Here is an 18943-nt window from a genome sequence, read left to right as displayed (position 1 = left end):
CCGTAAATAAATACTTTTGTATTTTTAGTTCTTATACAGAAGTTCTTCTTTTTTTAATTTTAGTTTTGATAAGTTGATATTTTTCAATTTTGATTCATGTTATCTATTTTAGTTAAAAACTCTTTATTAATGATGTCATCACGTGTTATATAAACAAAAGATGACATCATCAACAAAAAATGACATCTCATTATTAACACATTAGCAGTGACATTATAAGGACTTACAAAAATTACAAAGACTAGAAAATGAAAAAAAAAATAGAACTTACATGACTAAAATTGAAAATAAAAATATAAGAACTAAAAATAAATATTATGTGTTGAGAGTACTATGTTGTACAAAAATGACAATTGCCATATTAAAAACAACTAATGCAAAAGATAATAACAAAAGAGGGAGTTTTTCATAAGTTCCTCTAAGATAATACCAAGGGGAAAGTCTCATCTTTGCTCCAAAATACTCAAAACGCATATCTTAACTAACCAAGGTATTTGTCACATGATTAAAATCATGTGACATGCAAGTGACAAAGTTCAATTGTTTCTCACTAGTGCTATTATTTTCAAGAATCTTGAATGCATATTTGTGCATGGAATAAACATAATTCTGCCAAGGATAGTGGAATATGCATCAGTTTATGAATATCTACTATACGTTAATCTTATAATTAATTCATTCTTACCTATTTCATTTTATATATTGATTTTAATTAAATTTGTATGTGATATTTAAAATTTAAATATTTTTTGTCTACAGATATGTTACTTTTTTATTTCTTGTAATGCATATATTTTTTTTTCATTTTTCATCATGTAAGCTTTTTTTTTTCATTTTTGTCTCTGTAAGTTTTTTTTTTTCATATGGTCGCTATAAATTCATGTTTTTCATTGTTAGTCCTTATTATAAGTTCTTTTTTTCATTTTTAGTTCTAAATTATTATTTTTTTCTTTTAATCCCTCTAAGGTAAGTGTTGATGTGGCATTGTTGTTAATGTGACAATGGTTGGCCAACATGATAGTGTCACATCACTCTCCATTTGTAACATCAATTATTATTTAATTAATGAAAGTAGACGAGAGGAATTAAAATTGAAAAAACGTCAAACTTATAAGGATTAAAATTAAAAAAATGAATTTATAGGGACAAAAAATAATAATAAAAATGTTAACTGACAATGACCAATCAAATATTTAAACCATTAAATTAAGCTTCATATTTTTTTATGGAAATTAAGCTTCATGTTTTTTTAAGGAAATAATTCTTGGTTGGACTTTATTTATCTCGTGGATGATTTAAGTGAAACTACACTTATTTTTCAAGCAATATCTCGTATTTGAATCTTATAGAGAGAAAAAATATAATTAAAAAAAAAATCCCACTAAAAATAATTAATTGTTTTTTCTTGCTGAAATTAATTATCTATGAATATGTCGCAATATAGTTATAAAAAAATCTAAACATTATCTTAAAAAATGAATAAAAAAATAAATAAAATAGAAAAAACTGTTTGACACACTTTTTCTTTATTGAATAAAATTTATGTGAAATTTAATGAATAAAATTACATTAAAATTCATGTAAATTTTAATCAATAACTTAAAGTATATTGTCAAAGTTTATATTATTAATATTTTTAATTAACATATAAAAATCTCCTCCTATAGGTAAAGGGTAAAAGGCTTGGTCGCCTAGACAGTGTGTCATTTTCCCGCACGTTCCCTTACCCAAAACCAAGGTAAAAGCCTACTCAGATAAGAACAATGAGGATAGTGGTGTCACTTAAAAGCTTTCAGTATACATTAATGATATGAATCAAGCAACTCATGCCATTAGATAATGTCATCGTCACCACTAGTGAAATAGATTATATTCATTTTCCTATCAAATTGGGTGTATTTATTCTACTATTAGTAAAAAATAGGGTATACTCATTAGTTGAATTTGAAAAATAATTACCTTTTAAATCATTTAATATATGAGTAGTCTTGAAATAAAATCAAAATTTATGATAAAATAATTAATTTAATTATTTTTATTCATCTTGATGAATTAAATAATTATTTCTTGTATATGGTACTGAGTTAGTAATAATTAAGATTTGAATCAAGTTAAATAATAAATATTAATCATATTTTCTGTATAAATTATTTGTAAGTCTTAAGTTTAAACGTAACTCAATCTTTAACAATATTTTTTTTGAATTTGTGTATGGATAATATGATTAATGATCCTTTTAATGGATTTAATATGTTTTGATATTATCTTAAAATTAAAACGTAAGTTTGAATCTTACTCACCACAAAAGCCCCTCCAGTTATATATTAATTCTTGAGCGTACGAAAAAATAATAGTATTTACTATTTACAAAAAAAAAATAATTGGTCCAAAAAATAATATGAAATATAAACATTTCTTAATAAAAGATTTTAAAAGACTTTTTTTATAAAAAAAAATATTGTAGTATTTTATCAAGATTTTCAATCATTAAAAAAGAACTTGCACTTTTTGTTTAGATGACAACAAAATTTAGTTATATTTAATTAAGATTTTTCACACATATAAAATGTCTTCTGATATCTAAATCATATTCGATGAATTATGTTGTTGACAGTTACTTGTAAAACCGCAGAGGTCCGGAAGGGGGGTCACGCGCAAAGGGGTAGGGGAAAGGGGGAAGGGGACGCTGGAGGAGAACAAGAGAAGTGAACGAAGAAAATTTAATAAATATTTTAATAAAATATTTAAAAGTGAATTCATATCAAACTTATTAAAATTTATCTAAAATATTAAAATGAGATCTATCAATAAAGAAAAAAAATTAAAGAGATCTTTAATTCTATATGATACTGAGTCCACCAAAAAGTAATATAATTTGGAATCTTCCATTAAAAATGTTCTTAGAATATCACACGCTTTTCCTGCACTCAGGTAAAAAAGTTAATGATAGGAAAAAGTCTTTTATGTGCTTGGTAATATTTTATGCAGCACAAGGGAGTTTCTTTGCAACGAACTCCTTATAAGATCAATAGTTTTGTGGGTTTACGTGTGATTTTGGGTAGTTAACTCGTCCAAAGTTTGTTTGGTCTTGTGAGATGGATATTGTATGAGTGTTACTATGTGCATCTTATTGTTTATCTATCCAGTATTTTTTGTTAATTTTAAAATTATCTTGCATTGAAGGTACGCGAATTCGTGGTTGATCTGAATGTTTAAGTTAAACTTACATATTATATGATCCGTATAAAATATACAGATTAAGTATAATTTAAACATACGAGATCATACTAATTCATATGATTCATACGGATTAACGTATGAGTCATATGGATCAAGATCCATATGATATTTTTATTTATTCATTTAAAATGTTGGATGCACTGAATGTACCTAACATCACCCATGTTGTATGGGGTGGGGGTTGATATCTTATTGGTAGAAGTGGCAATGAGGTTTTTTCATGTAATGGTGGGGGTTGATATTTTTACTTATTCATTTAAAATGTTGAATGCACTGAATGTACCTAACATCACCCATGTTGTATGGGGTGGGGGTTGATATCTTATTGGTAGAAGTGGCAATGAGGTTTTTTCATGTAATGTTGTTGGTAAATTTTGGACACACCTTGTGTTCCAATTTTGCCTGGAATGAAATTTTGTTAGCTTTAAAAAAAATGTACCAAAAATTCTATTTTGGACCCTAGTCCAAATTTCCTTCTAACAACCACGTGAATCCTAGTTTCAATTTTATGATTGTAATTTTGAGTCAGGCTTCTCTAACCACTGCTTGGCTTCGTCTTCATGGCATCGTGATGCTCTTCGTTGTGCTGTGAAATCACGTTTTTTACAATGTTGCAGCTCCAATCGTTTTTACCACATTTCGCAATTGTGGATTGCTAATTACAGAAGTTAGCAATTGTATATTCTTTGTTGCTGTAAGTTTTCCTTCTCTATCTGTTACATAATCATACAGCAATCCAAGTGTATTTCTTTATTGCTTGGTCTACGAATAATGAATGCTAGACATGTTTACATGCTTTATTGCTTGGTCTACGAATAATGAATGCTAGACATGTTTACATGCAGTTGGATTAAATTTGATCAATTTTGAAGGAAAAATTTAATCACTTTGATTTTTAATTTATCATCCAATCAATTTCGTTCAAAACTTTAATCCGATCCTATCGAATTTGATATAGTTTAGATTGGATTAGTTTTTGATTTTTTATCATATTTTTATTTTTTTGAGAAAAAATTAAATAAATGATAAGATATATGATAATTATAAAAAAATTAATTTAAAATATCAAATATTTTATGTATATATCATTATATAGCTATATTTATACATCTTAACTTAAATAGTTAGTAAAAATGGTCTTTAATTAACCTTTTCTATAAATAGGTATAAGTTTTATGATAATTTTATAGATATATAAGAAATAAAAATATAAACACAGGTGATATTATCAAATTATGAATAAAAATATACACATGTATGAGTTCGGTTTGGATTAGAACTATTTTAAAAATTAAATCTGATCAATGTCTATTGTTCAATTCAGTCATATGAATGCGTAAAATTACAATATTTGATAATCCATGAAATTTTTTAAAATCTTATAAATTCATAAAGTCTTTCTAAATCATAAGAATTCATATTTTATAAACTTATTAAAATTCAAACTATAAAATCTTAATCATAAAAATCTTTTAAAAAAATCTTAGAAGTCATTACATTTTTAATCCACATTTTTTATGTACAAGAAAAATCTTTTGAAATCATAATTGAACACATTCACCATTTATTAATTAAAAAGTAAATATAACTTTAATATTTCTCATAAACAAAAACAAAAACTTAAATAGATAAATGAGCAAAGAATACTAGAATAAAAAATAAATATTTTCTATGAATAAATGTCACATCAAAACTTCCTTTGTAGAAGTTATAGAAGATATGTAGATTCCCTGGCATAGTAATTTCTCAGAAAGGTTGATCGTATCAAGAACATTTGGGACAAGTTTCAACAAAATGCCATTGCAATCTTCAGAAGTTCCTCGGCAAAACCTTCTACAAATAGATTATTTCAAGACAGGGAAAAAGAGCTTTGGAATTGCAGCTAATAAACTAGTCATTAGGTAGCCACAGTGATGATAGATAGCCAGAAACTGTCATATATGCAAATCATAAGCAGGACAGCAACTGTCCAGAGTGAAGAGCAGCACTCATTATCTGATGAAAACACAAAATGGTCACATTTACATCATATATACCAAATTTTCCAGGAAAGCCTCATAAGGAAATCTGCATGAACAGCTGGATGAAGCTCAGTAAACAACTTGAACAGCATCATGTTGAGGAACTGAACCTGCAAAACACAAGTACCAAAATAAACTGCAGGGGAGGGAGAGGGAATTATACGGAGTGTAGCCACGAAGATCATTTCAGTAAATGAAAGCTGATTTTATTAGAAAAATTAAATGTATGTACACAAGGCTTTTCTCTGATTTATAAGAGCTACAACCAGGATACAGTGTTTGCTAACATACAATCACTAGGAATACTAACTTGTACCAAGAACAAAAATATCTTTACAGTGGAAGTCGTGAACTTCAACATGAGCAAAATCCAAAACAGTTGGATCTGTCAATAGAAACAGCTGGAGAAGGAAGTCTACCAAAGAATATATATTAACCTAATTGAGGGCAGGAATAGCCATAAAACCATCCTATGTAACTAGTCATTTCTTAAAGGTACTTTGTTTCCTTTGTCATTGGTATAATGAACAGTACTATACAAAAAAAGCAGTTTCAAACCATCATATTCAAGTCTGAAAGGTCATCCATGGGAATTTCAAGGCCCATAAAGTCATCATGATCTTGCAATCCATCGTCCTCAATATTCAACCATGAACCAAGATCAGCACCTTGGTCACCAAGATCATCAGGAACACCAAGCACATCCATTCCAGGCAGTTGCAAGTTGGACAAATCAATAGGCTCATGGTCATCGAATTCACCCATGTCAAACTCATCTTTCTCCTTGGCAGTTCTGTTAGTAGACATTTCGTTAAACTTCGAAACAGAAGGCAAAGCTGTTTTAGGTTGCTCTGATAGCTTGCCAAGGAGGCCATTTACAGAAACAGAATGCTTAGTTGCTTTCTGCTTAGGCTTTGTTTTGAGTTTCCTTTCTCCCTTAGCACTAGATAATGCTGGCCTACCAACTTTGGAAGTTCCATTTCTAGATAGCCCTTCTCTGCATTGTCCTTTTCCATCTCTGTCTCTCTCACTCCTCTTCCCTTTTGTACTATTTGATAGAGAACTTCCAATGCTACCGCCAACATCATCTAGGGACAATGCCCTTTTCTTCACCTTGTTTGACCACAGATCTTCCTTCCCACTAGTTTGTTCAGATGAACCATTTATAGCAGGAAGAATATCTGATGAATTGAGATCATGATTTTTCATATTCTGACTAAATTGTGAAGGGTTCTGCTGTGAACCCATGGAACCTGCAGATAGAAAAACATGAATTAAATATCAAATTCCAGGCTGTGCTCAGGAGCAAAAAAGGGGGGAACGGAACTTGATATAACAATTAAGATTAAAAAAAAAAAAGGGCCTCTAATCATCTGCCTTCCCACCCCCAATCCTGTACCCAATATAATATTGGGAACAAAACAAAAATTTCACCTCTTAGTTGGCAGTTACCTCTTTAGCCGGTAGTACCTTTTGCTTTAGTTGGGCAGTATTTAATTAGACAGGATTGGGGACAAAGGGTTCAAGTCCACAAGAAGATGGCATATAAAGTTAAAGCCATATTTGAAATATGGCTAAAATGCTCAAACAGAACACAGCTAAGATAGAAAAAGTATATTAGAATATTTATTCAAGAAATGAGGATGATACCAGTTCTTGCTTCCAGAGAAAAGGAAGAAGCACAAGGTTTTGTGGATTCAGCCTCTATGCCATCTAATTTCCGAACAACACTTAGCTGTGAAGAAGCAGCAAGGAACATATCCTTATACAAAGGCTCATTGAAGCAGCTCTTGCCCGTATCTTCAAATTGCCGGCATCGTTCCAATGTTCGTTTAACAAATCCCAATGCAGCTTGCTTAGCGATTTTGTTGCTTGCATTTTTCCCACCTGATGAGCTAGGACCCCAGCAAGCCTGCCAATCAGTTATTGTCAACTCACTCAGCCACACAACCTATTCATAAAGTAGAGAACACTTTCTAATATAATAGTATCATCTATTAATGTAATGGAGCGTTAAACTTTTATTCCTAGACAATTTAAATTACTTCATGCAAGATAACAAGGCAGGGCATGGAGTTTGGTTTCTCTTATAAAACTAAACACTAAAATAAGAATAGGTCAAAGATATCACAAGTCTGAATTAAAAAGGCAGAGTATGACATGGTTGATAGTTGCCATTTCCAGTTGTATGGTAAGTTTTCATGCTGCTGTTACCTCAACACCCCATCCAAGTCTTATTAGGACATTAAGATCACAAACTATTATGCGTACGATAAATTCTAGCCCCTGCATTTAAGGCTACACACACTACTACACAACAGAACATGGTCCTATACACTTGTTGATGTGTGTCCTTCCTCCATTCTTATACCTGGATAATCAGAGTTATAGACCATGGCCCAACTCTATAAATAATGTCCTGTCCACTACTCTTGTATAAAGATCTCTAGCCTTTTTAACTATGGTAACAAAACTCTTGGTCTTGGAGATAGTTGACTAGAATGCAAAAATTTTATTCCAAAATTGTAAACCTGATTATATGCAAAAAGAGATATTGAACAATAAGAAGGTTACCATGTATTTCTCATAAGCCATCATGACAAGTTTGTCAAGAGCATTTTGTTCAAAATCCCTGTTAATCAAGATATTGAATTTCCAATAAGAGCTATGAGCCACATAAGTTAAAATTAAGTAAATAATCAGGGAATAAATGGTGGCATTTACTTTTCTTGAAGTTCTTTTGTCACTGAAGCCGATTTCAATAATCCATCTAGCAAGCATTTCCTCTTGGACATCTACAATATATATGAAAATAAAATCAAAAGGTGAATTATGTTAGATAAAATAAATAACTTCATTAGGTTCTATATTTATCTATAAATCAGATATCTGGATCTTAACCTGATCTGTATATTTACATAATACTTGGAAAGCAACATGCAAATTTTCAGAGAAGTTACATAACAGATGGAAAAAAAACATTGGGGAAAGAACATTTAGATGATTAGAAGTCAGAACATTATAGCTTGGCTTCAGCAACAGTTGGTACCTGTCCTTGGTAATGCTCCTCTAACCTAGTGATATCCTTACAAATTCCTTCATCATCTGTTTGCAGCATTTCAGGCTTGAAAAACAAAAGCAAAAACAATAAGTATATACTAACCTTAATCTACAGCAGATTTTACAATAACAGACAGAACATCTTGAAATAAATCTGCTGAAGGAACTACAGAATAAACTAGAACAAGATAGTTTAATCACATCTGATATTGATTCGTCATAGTTCCCCAATATCGAGATTTCATGAAAAACAGCACAAAAATTCTTATGAAAGTAAGCTAACCACTGATTCTGAGGAAATTCCAATACTTTGAAGCTCCAAGAGAAGCTTTTCATTCATACCCAAGGTGGCATATTGCAACTCAGAACAGATCAAGGTAGGCATGTTCTGGCTTGAATTTAACCTAGTTGATGGGATATCAACTATATCACTTTCAGTCTCATCATGTCCTGACTTCCTAGTTATCCTATAACCGTTGTAAGGAGCACGACAAGCAAGATGAGAATTAGATCGAGAATGGTGATCCAAACTTCTCAAATCCAACTCTCCGTCAGCCTCAGATTCAGTATCACATGCATCAAACATGATATCTTCACTTTCACTGTTACACTCCTCTGAAATCAGAGCAGATATTAGCCTTTGACAGAAGGGAATTCCATTAGAATCTCCTTTAGCTAGTTGTAACTGTTCTGCTACAATTCCAGCACCCGTTTGATCACCAGGTTCAAAATCTCTTTCAGAGCCAGTTAACCCAAACCCATTAGCCACAGCTTCACAATCATCTATATATGAAGGAACTGGAGTTGGCATCAATCCACTTGGTTCAAGATTTATCTGAAAGATGAATGAATTATTATTTGAAATTTAAATAATTTATTCCCATGATAGGTATGTCTAAGAAATTCAGATCAATAAAATCATGCTTTAATCTCCAGTATTAATAAACGATAACTTATGCAAGATTGGTTGGGAATTTTATAATATACATCAAACCATGCGAGCATGTGTGCGATAAGGAATAAGCATAACTGATAATATAATGGCCATAGTTCCATACAGAATCAGGACACACATTTATAGTAAAACCAATAAATTCTAACTCCAGAATAATCAACCAAAGGATTCATCGGGGCTATAAGATTATGGACACCAGCACAAATCTGAAGCATCACTAAACTACCTTTTCTTACAAATGAAAGCACCATATTTGAAGTGTGACAATAATGCTCATCACTGATCTAACACATACTCTTAAAAAGAAATGCAACACTCATAATAGCCAATAGGGAAAAAATTAGTACCTTCTGTTTCCAGTAAGCAAGATCCTCCTCACTCATCAAACCAAAGAAAGGCTCCATCTGCCTCCAGAATTGGCTGGAAAAAGCACGAGCTGCAGTAATAAGGAAGTACAGAACTACTCCATCAGATAAGTATTTAGGCTACACAGTTCGATAATATTTAGTAAGATTCATACCAGAGTTGATAACACCCTTGACAGCAGCCAATAATTCTTCATGTCCATCTTCTGACCCAACTAAAACAGTGAACCCAAAAGTGATTAATGATATACTTGTATTATACACATATGAAAAGGTGAGATCATTATTCTTTTCTAGAAGCAGAAACTAGTACCAAGAAAATCTGCTGATGCACTAATTGCTGAATGTTTCTGACGTGCATATGCCTTACGATCAGAAAGTTTCCTGGTTGGTGGACGACCTGCCCTGCTACGTAGAATCAAAAACATTAGCTTTAATCTGTGCACCTAAACAAATTGTCAAACCTAAGAAATAGAAGTATTTTAACCTTTCACTCTTCTCAAGTCCTAGTCTTGAACTTCTAAGTTGCTTTACAGTCCCTATATTTCCAAGCTTCTCAGATGTCACTGGCGTTGGCGACCTTGCAGAGGGAAAATTGCGTCCTGTCCTACCTTGCCTCCGAACACCATCTCCATGTTCTTCCCCAGAGACAAGCTTATTTTTCCTTGTTGGAAGGACCAAGTTAGAAACCTTTTGAACATTTTGTCCAGCTTTCTGATCTATCTCCTCTGGTTTCCTGCCTTTCTCTTTGGGTTTAATCTCAGCTACCCCTGACTCTTCACTTTCAGATAAGGTAGCTGAAGTTAAAGAATCACCTTTTAATTTAATTTGCTGAGGAGAATTGCCAGCCAAACGTCTAACAAATCCCAACCCAAGATCATTACCAGTCACATCAGATACAGAATCCAAAGCAGGGGAATCATCATTACTTGATACATTGGGCACAAAATTTGTTCTTCTGGCAGTACGGGAGCTCTTTTGTGGCCTCTGCCAGTGCACAACAGGTGGGGAAGATGATCGTGCGGATGCCACACGCTTGCGATTGTTAGTGCCAACACTGGCAGGGGGCTTGGTCATACAATGCGAGGGCTCCCAATCATTAGGAAAAGATGCTCTATGGACACCAGGTGACGACTTTGGGCCAACTCCTGAACCAGATCGTGGCGCCCGAATAGGTGTATTCATTTTTGCACTTGAATTAGGGCTCACTGAATTATATTCATCGCGAACAGTTGCCCTGGGCATAGAACAATTGTAAAGACAAAATCAATCAGTTATACATTACATTTTTTATTAAGACAGTAAATTTATTAAGTCAATTAGATAATTACAAAGGGAAAGCAGGATAAGAATCATCCTTAAAAAAAGAAGAAAAAGTAAACAACGAATAATAAACATCGACATAATAAAGCTACCCCATCCTTCATCATATTTGTAAGGGATACCCCTTTACAAAGCCCGTGTGCTTTACATCATATGCAAGTCAAACAACTAATCTTATCCTAAAGCAGTTGCGTATCTCAAAACTCCTAATCAATTATCAATTATAGGATATATATCAAGACAAAGAAAGAGCTATGAGTACTAATTATAATACATTAGGATCCTTAACAGAAACGGAGCAAATAAACAAACCATCAAAACAAAGAAATCAAGGAGAAAGCTACATGAAAGAAAAAAATGTTTTCGATGATAAATGTAATTTTCTTTTTGAAAGAAATAAATTATGATAAGAAATGAGCTCCAGTTTGCTTACTTGTTAACAGCTCTGAAATTCACCCTTTCCTTGTCTGAATTAACAGGACGATCCCGCCTATCATTGACAGCAGAATTATTTTCTAGGTCACTTCTAGGGGTAGAGACACGTATGCCCAACCCTGATTGTTGAGAGACAGCATCTGATTTTCCAGCTCCAACAGTTCCATTAGAAACCCCCGACCTAAACCAAAAATACATGAAAGTATTATATGATAGCCTATATTGAAGAAAGATAATCAACAGGAATTAAAAATAAATAAAAAATTCTTGTTACATGATATCTTCCATCAAAGATCCTTGAAATCAGAGAGAATTTAGCACAATTCCTCACAACTATATTCTCTTGTTACTTCAGCTACAGATGAGTTTGAAGCCTTTCACTATTATTTTCATTCATTTCTGTCTTTGTGTTATGACAATAGAAGGAAGATATGCAATAAATTACCATTGCTAGAACAAGGGAGCTATAGCTATCCTAACACATGATATGTGATTCTTATGATGTCAACTCAAGTACTTATTATCTAGCATTAGATGTGTATAGCGCGGTAATAAATTGCTAATAATGATACTAGAGAAACAAGTAATTTAAAATTTTAATTTGCAAAATACAGTGTTTACAATGAATGACTAAAGGCATTGTTGCGCATCATTATATTGAATCTAAATTCTAAAGCACAAACTTTTAACAATAATTGTTTATATAAATTGCTCCATTAATTAATCTACATATTGGAATTGCAAAGATATAATTCATAATCACTTAAGAATATATGATTAGTACATTCACTATAAGACAATACTTGAACTTGCCCTATGACAAGGACTTGGGTATTATGGGGTGCCTAAGTCCCACATCAAGTAGTATGGGATGCAAGGGGGGAGGGCCAAGCACTTAAATACTCCACCAAGCATCCCATACTACTTAATGTGGGACTTAGGCACGACATATTACCCAAGTCACTATCATAGCACCACCCCTAAGAGCCAACGTCTTGGTAGCTCACACTCTACGACATTTCACTCAACTTCCTTGTCAAATTAAAATATTTTTTTGGAATGAACCAAGGGTATACAAACAATCACTAATCCCTTCAAGCCATAGAGATCACCATAATGGGTTTTGTCACTCACTCCCAACAAAATATTTTCATTTGCATGGCCAAGAGTGATAGCTGTGCCAAATGGTGTTGTCAGGAACCGATACAAGGGGGGCAAGCAGGGCCTTCCCCCCCTTAGGACCCTTTTGTGTATATATGAGGAAAAAAAAGAAAAAGTAAAATTAAAAAAAAAAAGCACTAATAAAGGAAAATACATTAAAAAAATAGGTTTTTGAGTTAATATCAGCTAAATTTTCTTTTAATTGAAGATCATATCTCTAGTTTTACACATAAAATTAATAAAAAATATTTTTGTTAAACTTATTATTTATTCATTACTTATTTATTAGAAGTTACATATATAAGAAATAGTGTAAAAAAAATTTGGCCCCCCTTTAATACATTCCTGGATCTGTCCCTGGACGTTGTGTGATTCATCTAGCCAACCTCACCCAGTGGGATAAGGCTTTGTTATTATATGGCCAAGAGTGAATGTTGGCCAGCATGCTTAAGGGATCCAACTATTTACCAATTGTAGCAGGCTTTTGTTGGTAGATTATTAATTAAATTTATGGTTAAGTTAGTAATTTGGTCTGTACACTTGACACTATTTTTCAATTTTGTCCTTACATGAAAAAACCCACATTTTGGTCCCAAAATGAAAAGGCATTTACACATTGGACCCTGCCTATAACAGTGTTGTATTTGGTCCCTATACTTGACAAAGGTTTAGTCCCTACATGAAAAAAGTTTACACTTCATTTTGGTCCCTAGATGAAAGAAAGAAAAAAGAAAATCTTGACACCTTTTAATCTTTTTGTTTTTCCTTTTCATTTTCATATATAAAAAGCCATTAATTAATTTATTTATCATTTTATCTACTCATAGTTAAAATCTGTATTATTCAATGAATGATTTACAGCATGTGTAACCATATATATACAAGTAATATGCTATATAAAAGATAAACTAATCTAATCTTGAACCTACAATTTTGGATCAAGTAAATTGTCGTATCAAAGGCTAATCATAAGGAAACTAAATATCTGATTTAAATCAGCACTAATAAATTATTATAGGGAAGCAAGAGAGCATATATAAGCTAAGGATTTTTCTATCCTGTGCAATTGCACAGGTTAAGTAGCATTAATTATTCACTTTTAACTAACATTGGTTAGTTAATTAATTATGTTTTCTCGATGGAAGTAATTATCTCTCTTTCCTATTTATTTTACTACTGTAAACTCAGCTCTTTATAATCTATCTCTCCTATTTATTTTATAGACTCACATCACTATAACTATCTATTTCTACTGAAATTATAATTAATTGATTTTATTTTACTGCATCTCCTTGTCAAGAGATAAAAATGTAACTAGTTCTTTTATAATTTTTTTAGAATATTTTAATTTGTTTGTTGTTCCTGTATGAGAAAAAAAAACTGTAGAGTTCTCAAATTAAAAATTATTTTATATTTACTTTTTAAAATAGGTTTCAATCATTATTTGCTTTTTGCTTTTTATTGCAGTATATTACTTTTCAAAATACTGTAGATAAAGATTGCAGTATTTGTTTTTTAACCCAGTATACTAGTATTACTTTTTTTTCACTGTATGAGTTAAGAAAATCTGAAAAAGAAAAACTTTACAGAGCTAGTTACATTTTGATGGAGATGCAGTAAAATAAAAACAATCAGTGATAACTTTTTAGTGGAAAGAGAGAGATTATAAAGAGGTGGGTCTACAAATATTAGAGTATACATTCATGATTCTTTTAAGAAAACATAATTAATTAATTGATGAAATTTAATTAAAAGTAGATAATTAATGCTACTTAACCTGTGCAAACTTGCACAAGATAGAAAAACCCATAAGATAATTTTGTCTAAAACAGTACAAATGCATACAAATACATTCATGATTCATACCTGAAAGAATGAGAATCATTACTCAATTTTGATCGAGCATCAGTGGCTAGTCTTTGTTGCATTCCATGTTTAGTTTCCTGGAAAAGGTTAACAGGTTTTGTCAATGCTGCATTTGGAGACCCATCTGGTTTGATGCCAGAACGCTTCTTCTTCATTTTTGACTTTTCCCACCCATCACCTCCAATTGGTAAAGTTCGTTCCTCACCCTGAATTGCACCACTATTGGCAATCCGTATTTCTTTATCTCTATCTACAGTCCCCGATGGCCTGACAAGAGAATTAGTCCGTATATCCATCTAGAATTTATCAAACCCAAGTCAGTTTTGCTCAACAGATTTTAAAGCAAACCAAGGTAATCTGAAATCAGACTCTCCCATATAAAGAGAAGTAAAAATAAAGTTGTAAAGCCACAATCACGAGCCATACTCTGCAATTTGGCAATTTCATAAAAGCAATGAGACACTCGTAACAAACCTAGAGTTCATGAAAGACATGCAATATACATATACACATATATACGGGTGAGGATCAAGTTACTCAATTCAATAACTCTTTGTATATATTAAATTTCCATAATCCAACCATTAAATTAGAAGTTCTTATTAAATAGATCAAGTCTATAAATTTTTATAAGATTTTAAAAGGCACTAAATAATTCATTAAGTAAATTCAATTTAACATATAATACACTTTTTTAAAATATAAAAAAAATGTCAATTATAAGTCTGATTTATCTAAAATTTTGTGTGCATAATTGTTCAGATAATATCAATTATCAAAATATTCAATGGTTAGATTAATGAAATTTAATATATACAAAGAGTTTTTGAAAAAAGTAACTTTAAGAGTTAATCCCAGAGTAACTGATCCCTATCCTATATGTATATGTTCAAAAGAATTCATAATAGATTTCTACACATTAGGTGGTATCTCTACGAACTGAGGGAAAATGTTTGAGTTAGCAACTTTTGCTAAACCGAATTTGAAACAGGACCCCATGTCACACAGATGTAACAAACACTTTGAGGAATATTACAACTAAGGGATGTCTAAATAGTTAAACACTACTTAAAACCACAACTTATTTACATGAGAACAGCACAAAACTGAATAAGTTATATTAGGAGGCATAAAAAGAAATGGAATATCATGTTGATAATAGCAAACAAGCACAAAGAAAACAAAGACACATACCCTTACATCAACCAAAGAAGTTCGAGTGCGCTTGTTAGAAACATTTTTGGTTCTTTCTTCCAACTTCGGTTGGTCATGTTCAAAACCACCTGTGACTGCATGACCTTCAACTCCAACCTTACCTGTACTTGTTCCCAAGACTGATCGATCATTTAACGTGAAACTAGAGCGTTCATTAGAAAAAGTTTCAGCTCGAGACCTTTTCTTTGAAATTATATTTTGGAAATCTTTGTTGAATCTAGACAAGGCTTCACTAAACATTTTAGCACGATCCCTGTTGAAGAATACAACGTTATTAAACAGCTCTAACTTCAATGCCAGTAGTAAAACATACAAAGAATGAAAGAACTACCTTGCCCTCCTAAAACTTGTGTGTAAACTATCCCTGAGTCGTTTGATATCTTCTGGTACTGGGGATGATAGTTGCTTGCCTTTGGCAGAACTAGATGGAGAATCATCAGGAGAAATTCCAAAAGCAGCACTGACAAGTCGTTTATAATCTATTTGACGATTAGACTTATGCTCTGGAGCCACCAACTTTAGATTAAAACGCACACAACTGAAGAAGCTCACCACATCCCCTTGTGTTGCTGAAGAACTGCTTCTTGACATGCTTGGAAGAGAAGACAGAATTGGACTTTCCATGCTTTCACGGAAGCTACCTGATCTATCTAACGAAGGAACTATGTGGGATCCACGCTGCCCAGAGTACAATGGTCTATCTGGGCTGCTAGAAGATATGTCAAACTTGGTGGATGTTGCCATAGCACTAATTCCCACACATCTCTTGAGCCAAATACACAGAACAGAGATTGGTGCATGACAAAGATTTAGCACTACACTGACTAAAGCACATAAAGGGCAAATCTATATTACAAGGGAAACAATTGGATGTGCACCTGAAAGGATCAAAACAATAACACAGTATAATCAAACTCAACAGGCTGAAATGTAGAAATATTCATGTGCACAGTAAAAGACTTGGGATAGAAAGTCAAGATTCATGCCCAAAAGCACCCTAAATTTGTATGATGAACACGAAATTTTTAAAATTCAACAAATGCTAAGGGTTTGTAACACAGCACATAGAGTTTGTCTGAATGACTCAACTATCTATCATTATCCTAGTTCAACTCATCTACGTCAAAGTAAAAATTAAAAGGAATAATATGTTATTATATTCGGCATGTAAACTAATTATTTACATATATGACAAAAACAAGTTTACAGAAATCTCCAAATGCAGAGGAAAAAAATACACTATCAGAACCAGCATTCTTATATCACAAAACACACCAAAGAAAAAGGCTTCATGGTCAAGTATTGCCCTTAGCACCATTTTACATAAAATGTCATGAAACAATTGGATAAAATTACATTATATATACCTCTCCATTCTGTTCTACATAGGACCTTGTCCTTGTTCTTATATCACAAATCTTATCAGCTCTCTGTACAGTGTACCATCTCAATTTTAACCTTAATCTCCAGGACAAAATATCATTTTAATAAAATATACCTTTAAGACTGATCATACAAAAACTTCATAGCACATTACCCCTCTTCTAAGTTACTTGAACTATCTTAGTTACAGTTTAATGAAGAAAGATTGGGGGGGGGGGGGGGGGGGGGGGGGGATCACCATATGTAATATATTTATTTAGTCTAAACAACAACTACAACCATTAGACACCCTTTTGATATAATGTAGATATTTTTGAAACGGCAGATTATTGAATGAATAAACTTGATGCTATGCCTCCATAGAAAAACGAGGAATTGACCATGTGTAACAAACCTTCCAATTCTACCTGGATCAACATTGTGCTCTACTGACAAGTTCATCTCAACTTTAATGCAAATCATGTTGATTGCAACCATGGATCAAATTCATATACAAAACACAAACAAACTTTGCAAATGGATTTATTTAACTTTACCAAGCCTAACTATTACATAGAGAAATGTAAGTTAATAGACATAAATGCTCAATGTGGCAACAAGATGAAATCTACATGATTATGAATTATGACAAATGCTATGAAGATTTTGTCAACAACATACTGTATGCAAACCAATTACTGTGGCTTACTGTCTCAACATCAAAGACCAATTGCTACAACTTAAATTCTCATTCTCAACTTCAAACACCAATTACTGTGACTAGTGACTTCAAATACCAATCTTGGACCCAAGAACTATACTCCATTAGTCCATCATCAATTTACCATATTCTCAACATAAACAGGTAGTCAACATAAAGACAAGATGACTACTTTTTCTTCAATTAGAAATAATCATCAATTCTAACCGTCACTTTAAAAGTAACCCCATCAAAACAATTGAGTTTTACTGCCCGAATTTGTAATCCAGTGACAACAGATGCACACTATTGTTTACAAGTTCACCTTCCTACACTAACTCTGGTCTACTCCTACTCCTATAATAAATTCCTCAATTCAATGACATTATCTGCCAATATACAGGGAATGGCCACACAGTAAATAAAAAAATAAATCATACGCCCTCTGAACTTCAAGCATGCATTTTCTCATTTTAAATTTTAGTACACAAAACATTCAATTAAAAAGCCAAACATAAAACAAAATTAGCAAGATGTATCTATCTATAAACAACAATAGTTCTGTTTCACAAGTTTTAGCTACTCCATGCATGCAGATACTCTTTCTCCTCTACTTCCCCAATCTCACTTCGTTCGAAAGCTCAACAAAACACATACAGGAAGCAGCCAGAACGTTAAGAAACCCTAACGGTTGAATCAATGCAAAAACCGAAAAATCAAAATCACGAACCATCCTATTAACGCGATAAAATACTACGAACTTCAAAATCAAAACCCTGGAAGTTAAACAAAAGATGAAGCAATTAAATAACAGCAAACTCAAAAAAATAAAATAAAAATAAAAATTGATGCATCGAAATATACCTCGAATCTTGTAATGGTGCTTGTTATTGGTTCTCTTAATAGCTGAGAAAATTAGAAGAATCGAAAAGCGTATTAGAATTTGATTTTGCTGTGAGCTCCAAATCGAAGTTCGTACGAAGAAGCCATGGAGGAGGAGGAGATACCGGTGTTTTGATCGGCAATTAATTGGACTAAGGTGATTTTACCTTTCTGCCCATGCTCGTGTATTTTTCGAAAATTTAGGAGCCCTGGTTTGGCAGGGTGTTTTTGTCACTACAATGCTATATACGGTATGACTGACATTGAATTACATGTGATTATGCTATCATCAATAATATAATAATAATTGTTACTATTATTCTTATAATTTACTGCATAATATGTACTGTACAAAATC

The 18943-nt window shown here is 32.3% G+C and overlaps 1 protein-coding gene across 4 annotated transcripts; it reads right to left on the bottom strand.

Moving 5' to 3' along the window:
* Nucleotides 1-5445: 5445 nt before the first annotated feature.
* Nucleotides 5446-18710, bottom strand: LOC114387096. 4 transcript variants are annotated; one of them, XM_028347222.1, is made up of 16 exons: nucleotides 18568-18710; nucleotides 18434-18479; nucleotides 15973-16519; nucleotides 15621-15894; nucleotides 14427-14722; nucleotides 11398-11580; nucleotides 10129-10878; nucleotides 9955-10049; nucleotides 9797-9856; nucleotides 9624-9736; nucleotides 8605-9156; nucleotides 8311-8385; nucleotides 7986-8056; nucleotides 7836-7893; nucleotides 6912-7173; nucleotides 5446-6514 (listed from the first exon to the last, which is right to left on the bottom strand). In XM_028347222.1, exons 3-16 carry the CDS (start codon nucleotides 16383-16385, stop codon nucleotides 5814-5816), a joined length of 3903 nt encoding a protein of 1300 aa, XP_028203023.1. In that variant the 5' UTR covers nucleotides 16386-16519; nucleotides 18434-18479; nucleotides 18568-18710; the 3' UTR covers nucleotides 5446-5813. The 4 variants fall into 4 exon arrangements, with proteins under 4 accessions (XP_028203023.1, XP_028203022.1, XP_028203025.1 ...); XM_028347221.1 differs by lacking the exon at nucleotides 18434-18479; XM_028347224.1 differs by lacking the exon at nucleotides 18434-18479 and having other exon boundaries at nucleotides 9624-9712; nucleotides 18568-18709.
* Between the last annotated feature and the right edge of the window lie 233 nt (nucleotides 18711-18943).

Source organism: Glycine soja, chromosome 15 (assembly GCF_004193775.1).
Source record: "Glycine soja cultivar W05 chromosome 15, ASM419377v2, whole genome shotgun sequence".
Taxonomy (NCBI): domain Eukaryota; kingdom Viridiplantae; phylum Streptophyta; class Magnoliopsida; order Fabales; family Fabaceae; genus Glycine; species Glycine soja.
Note: the sequence above shows the minus strand (reverse complement) of the source record. Positions and strands in the feature narration are given on the sequence as shown.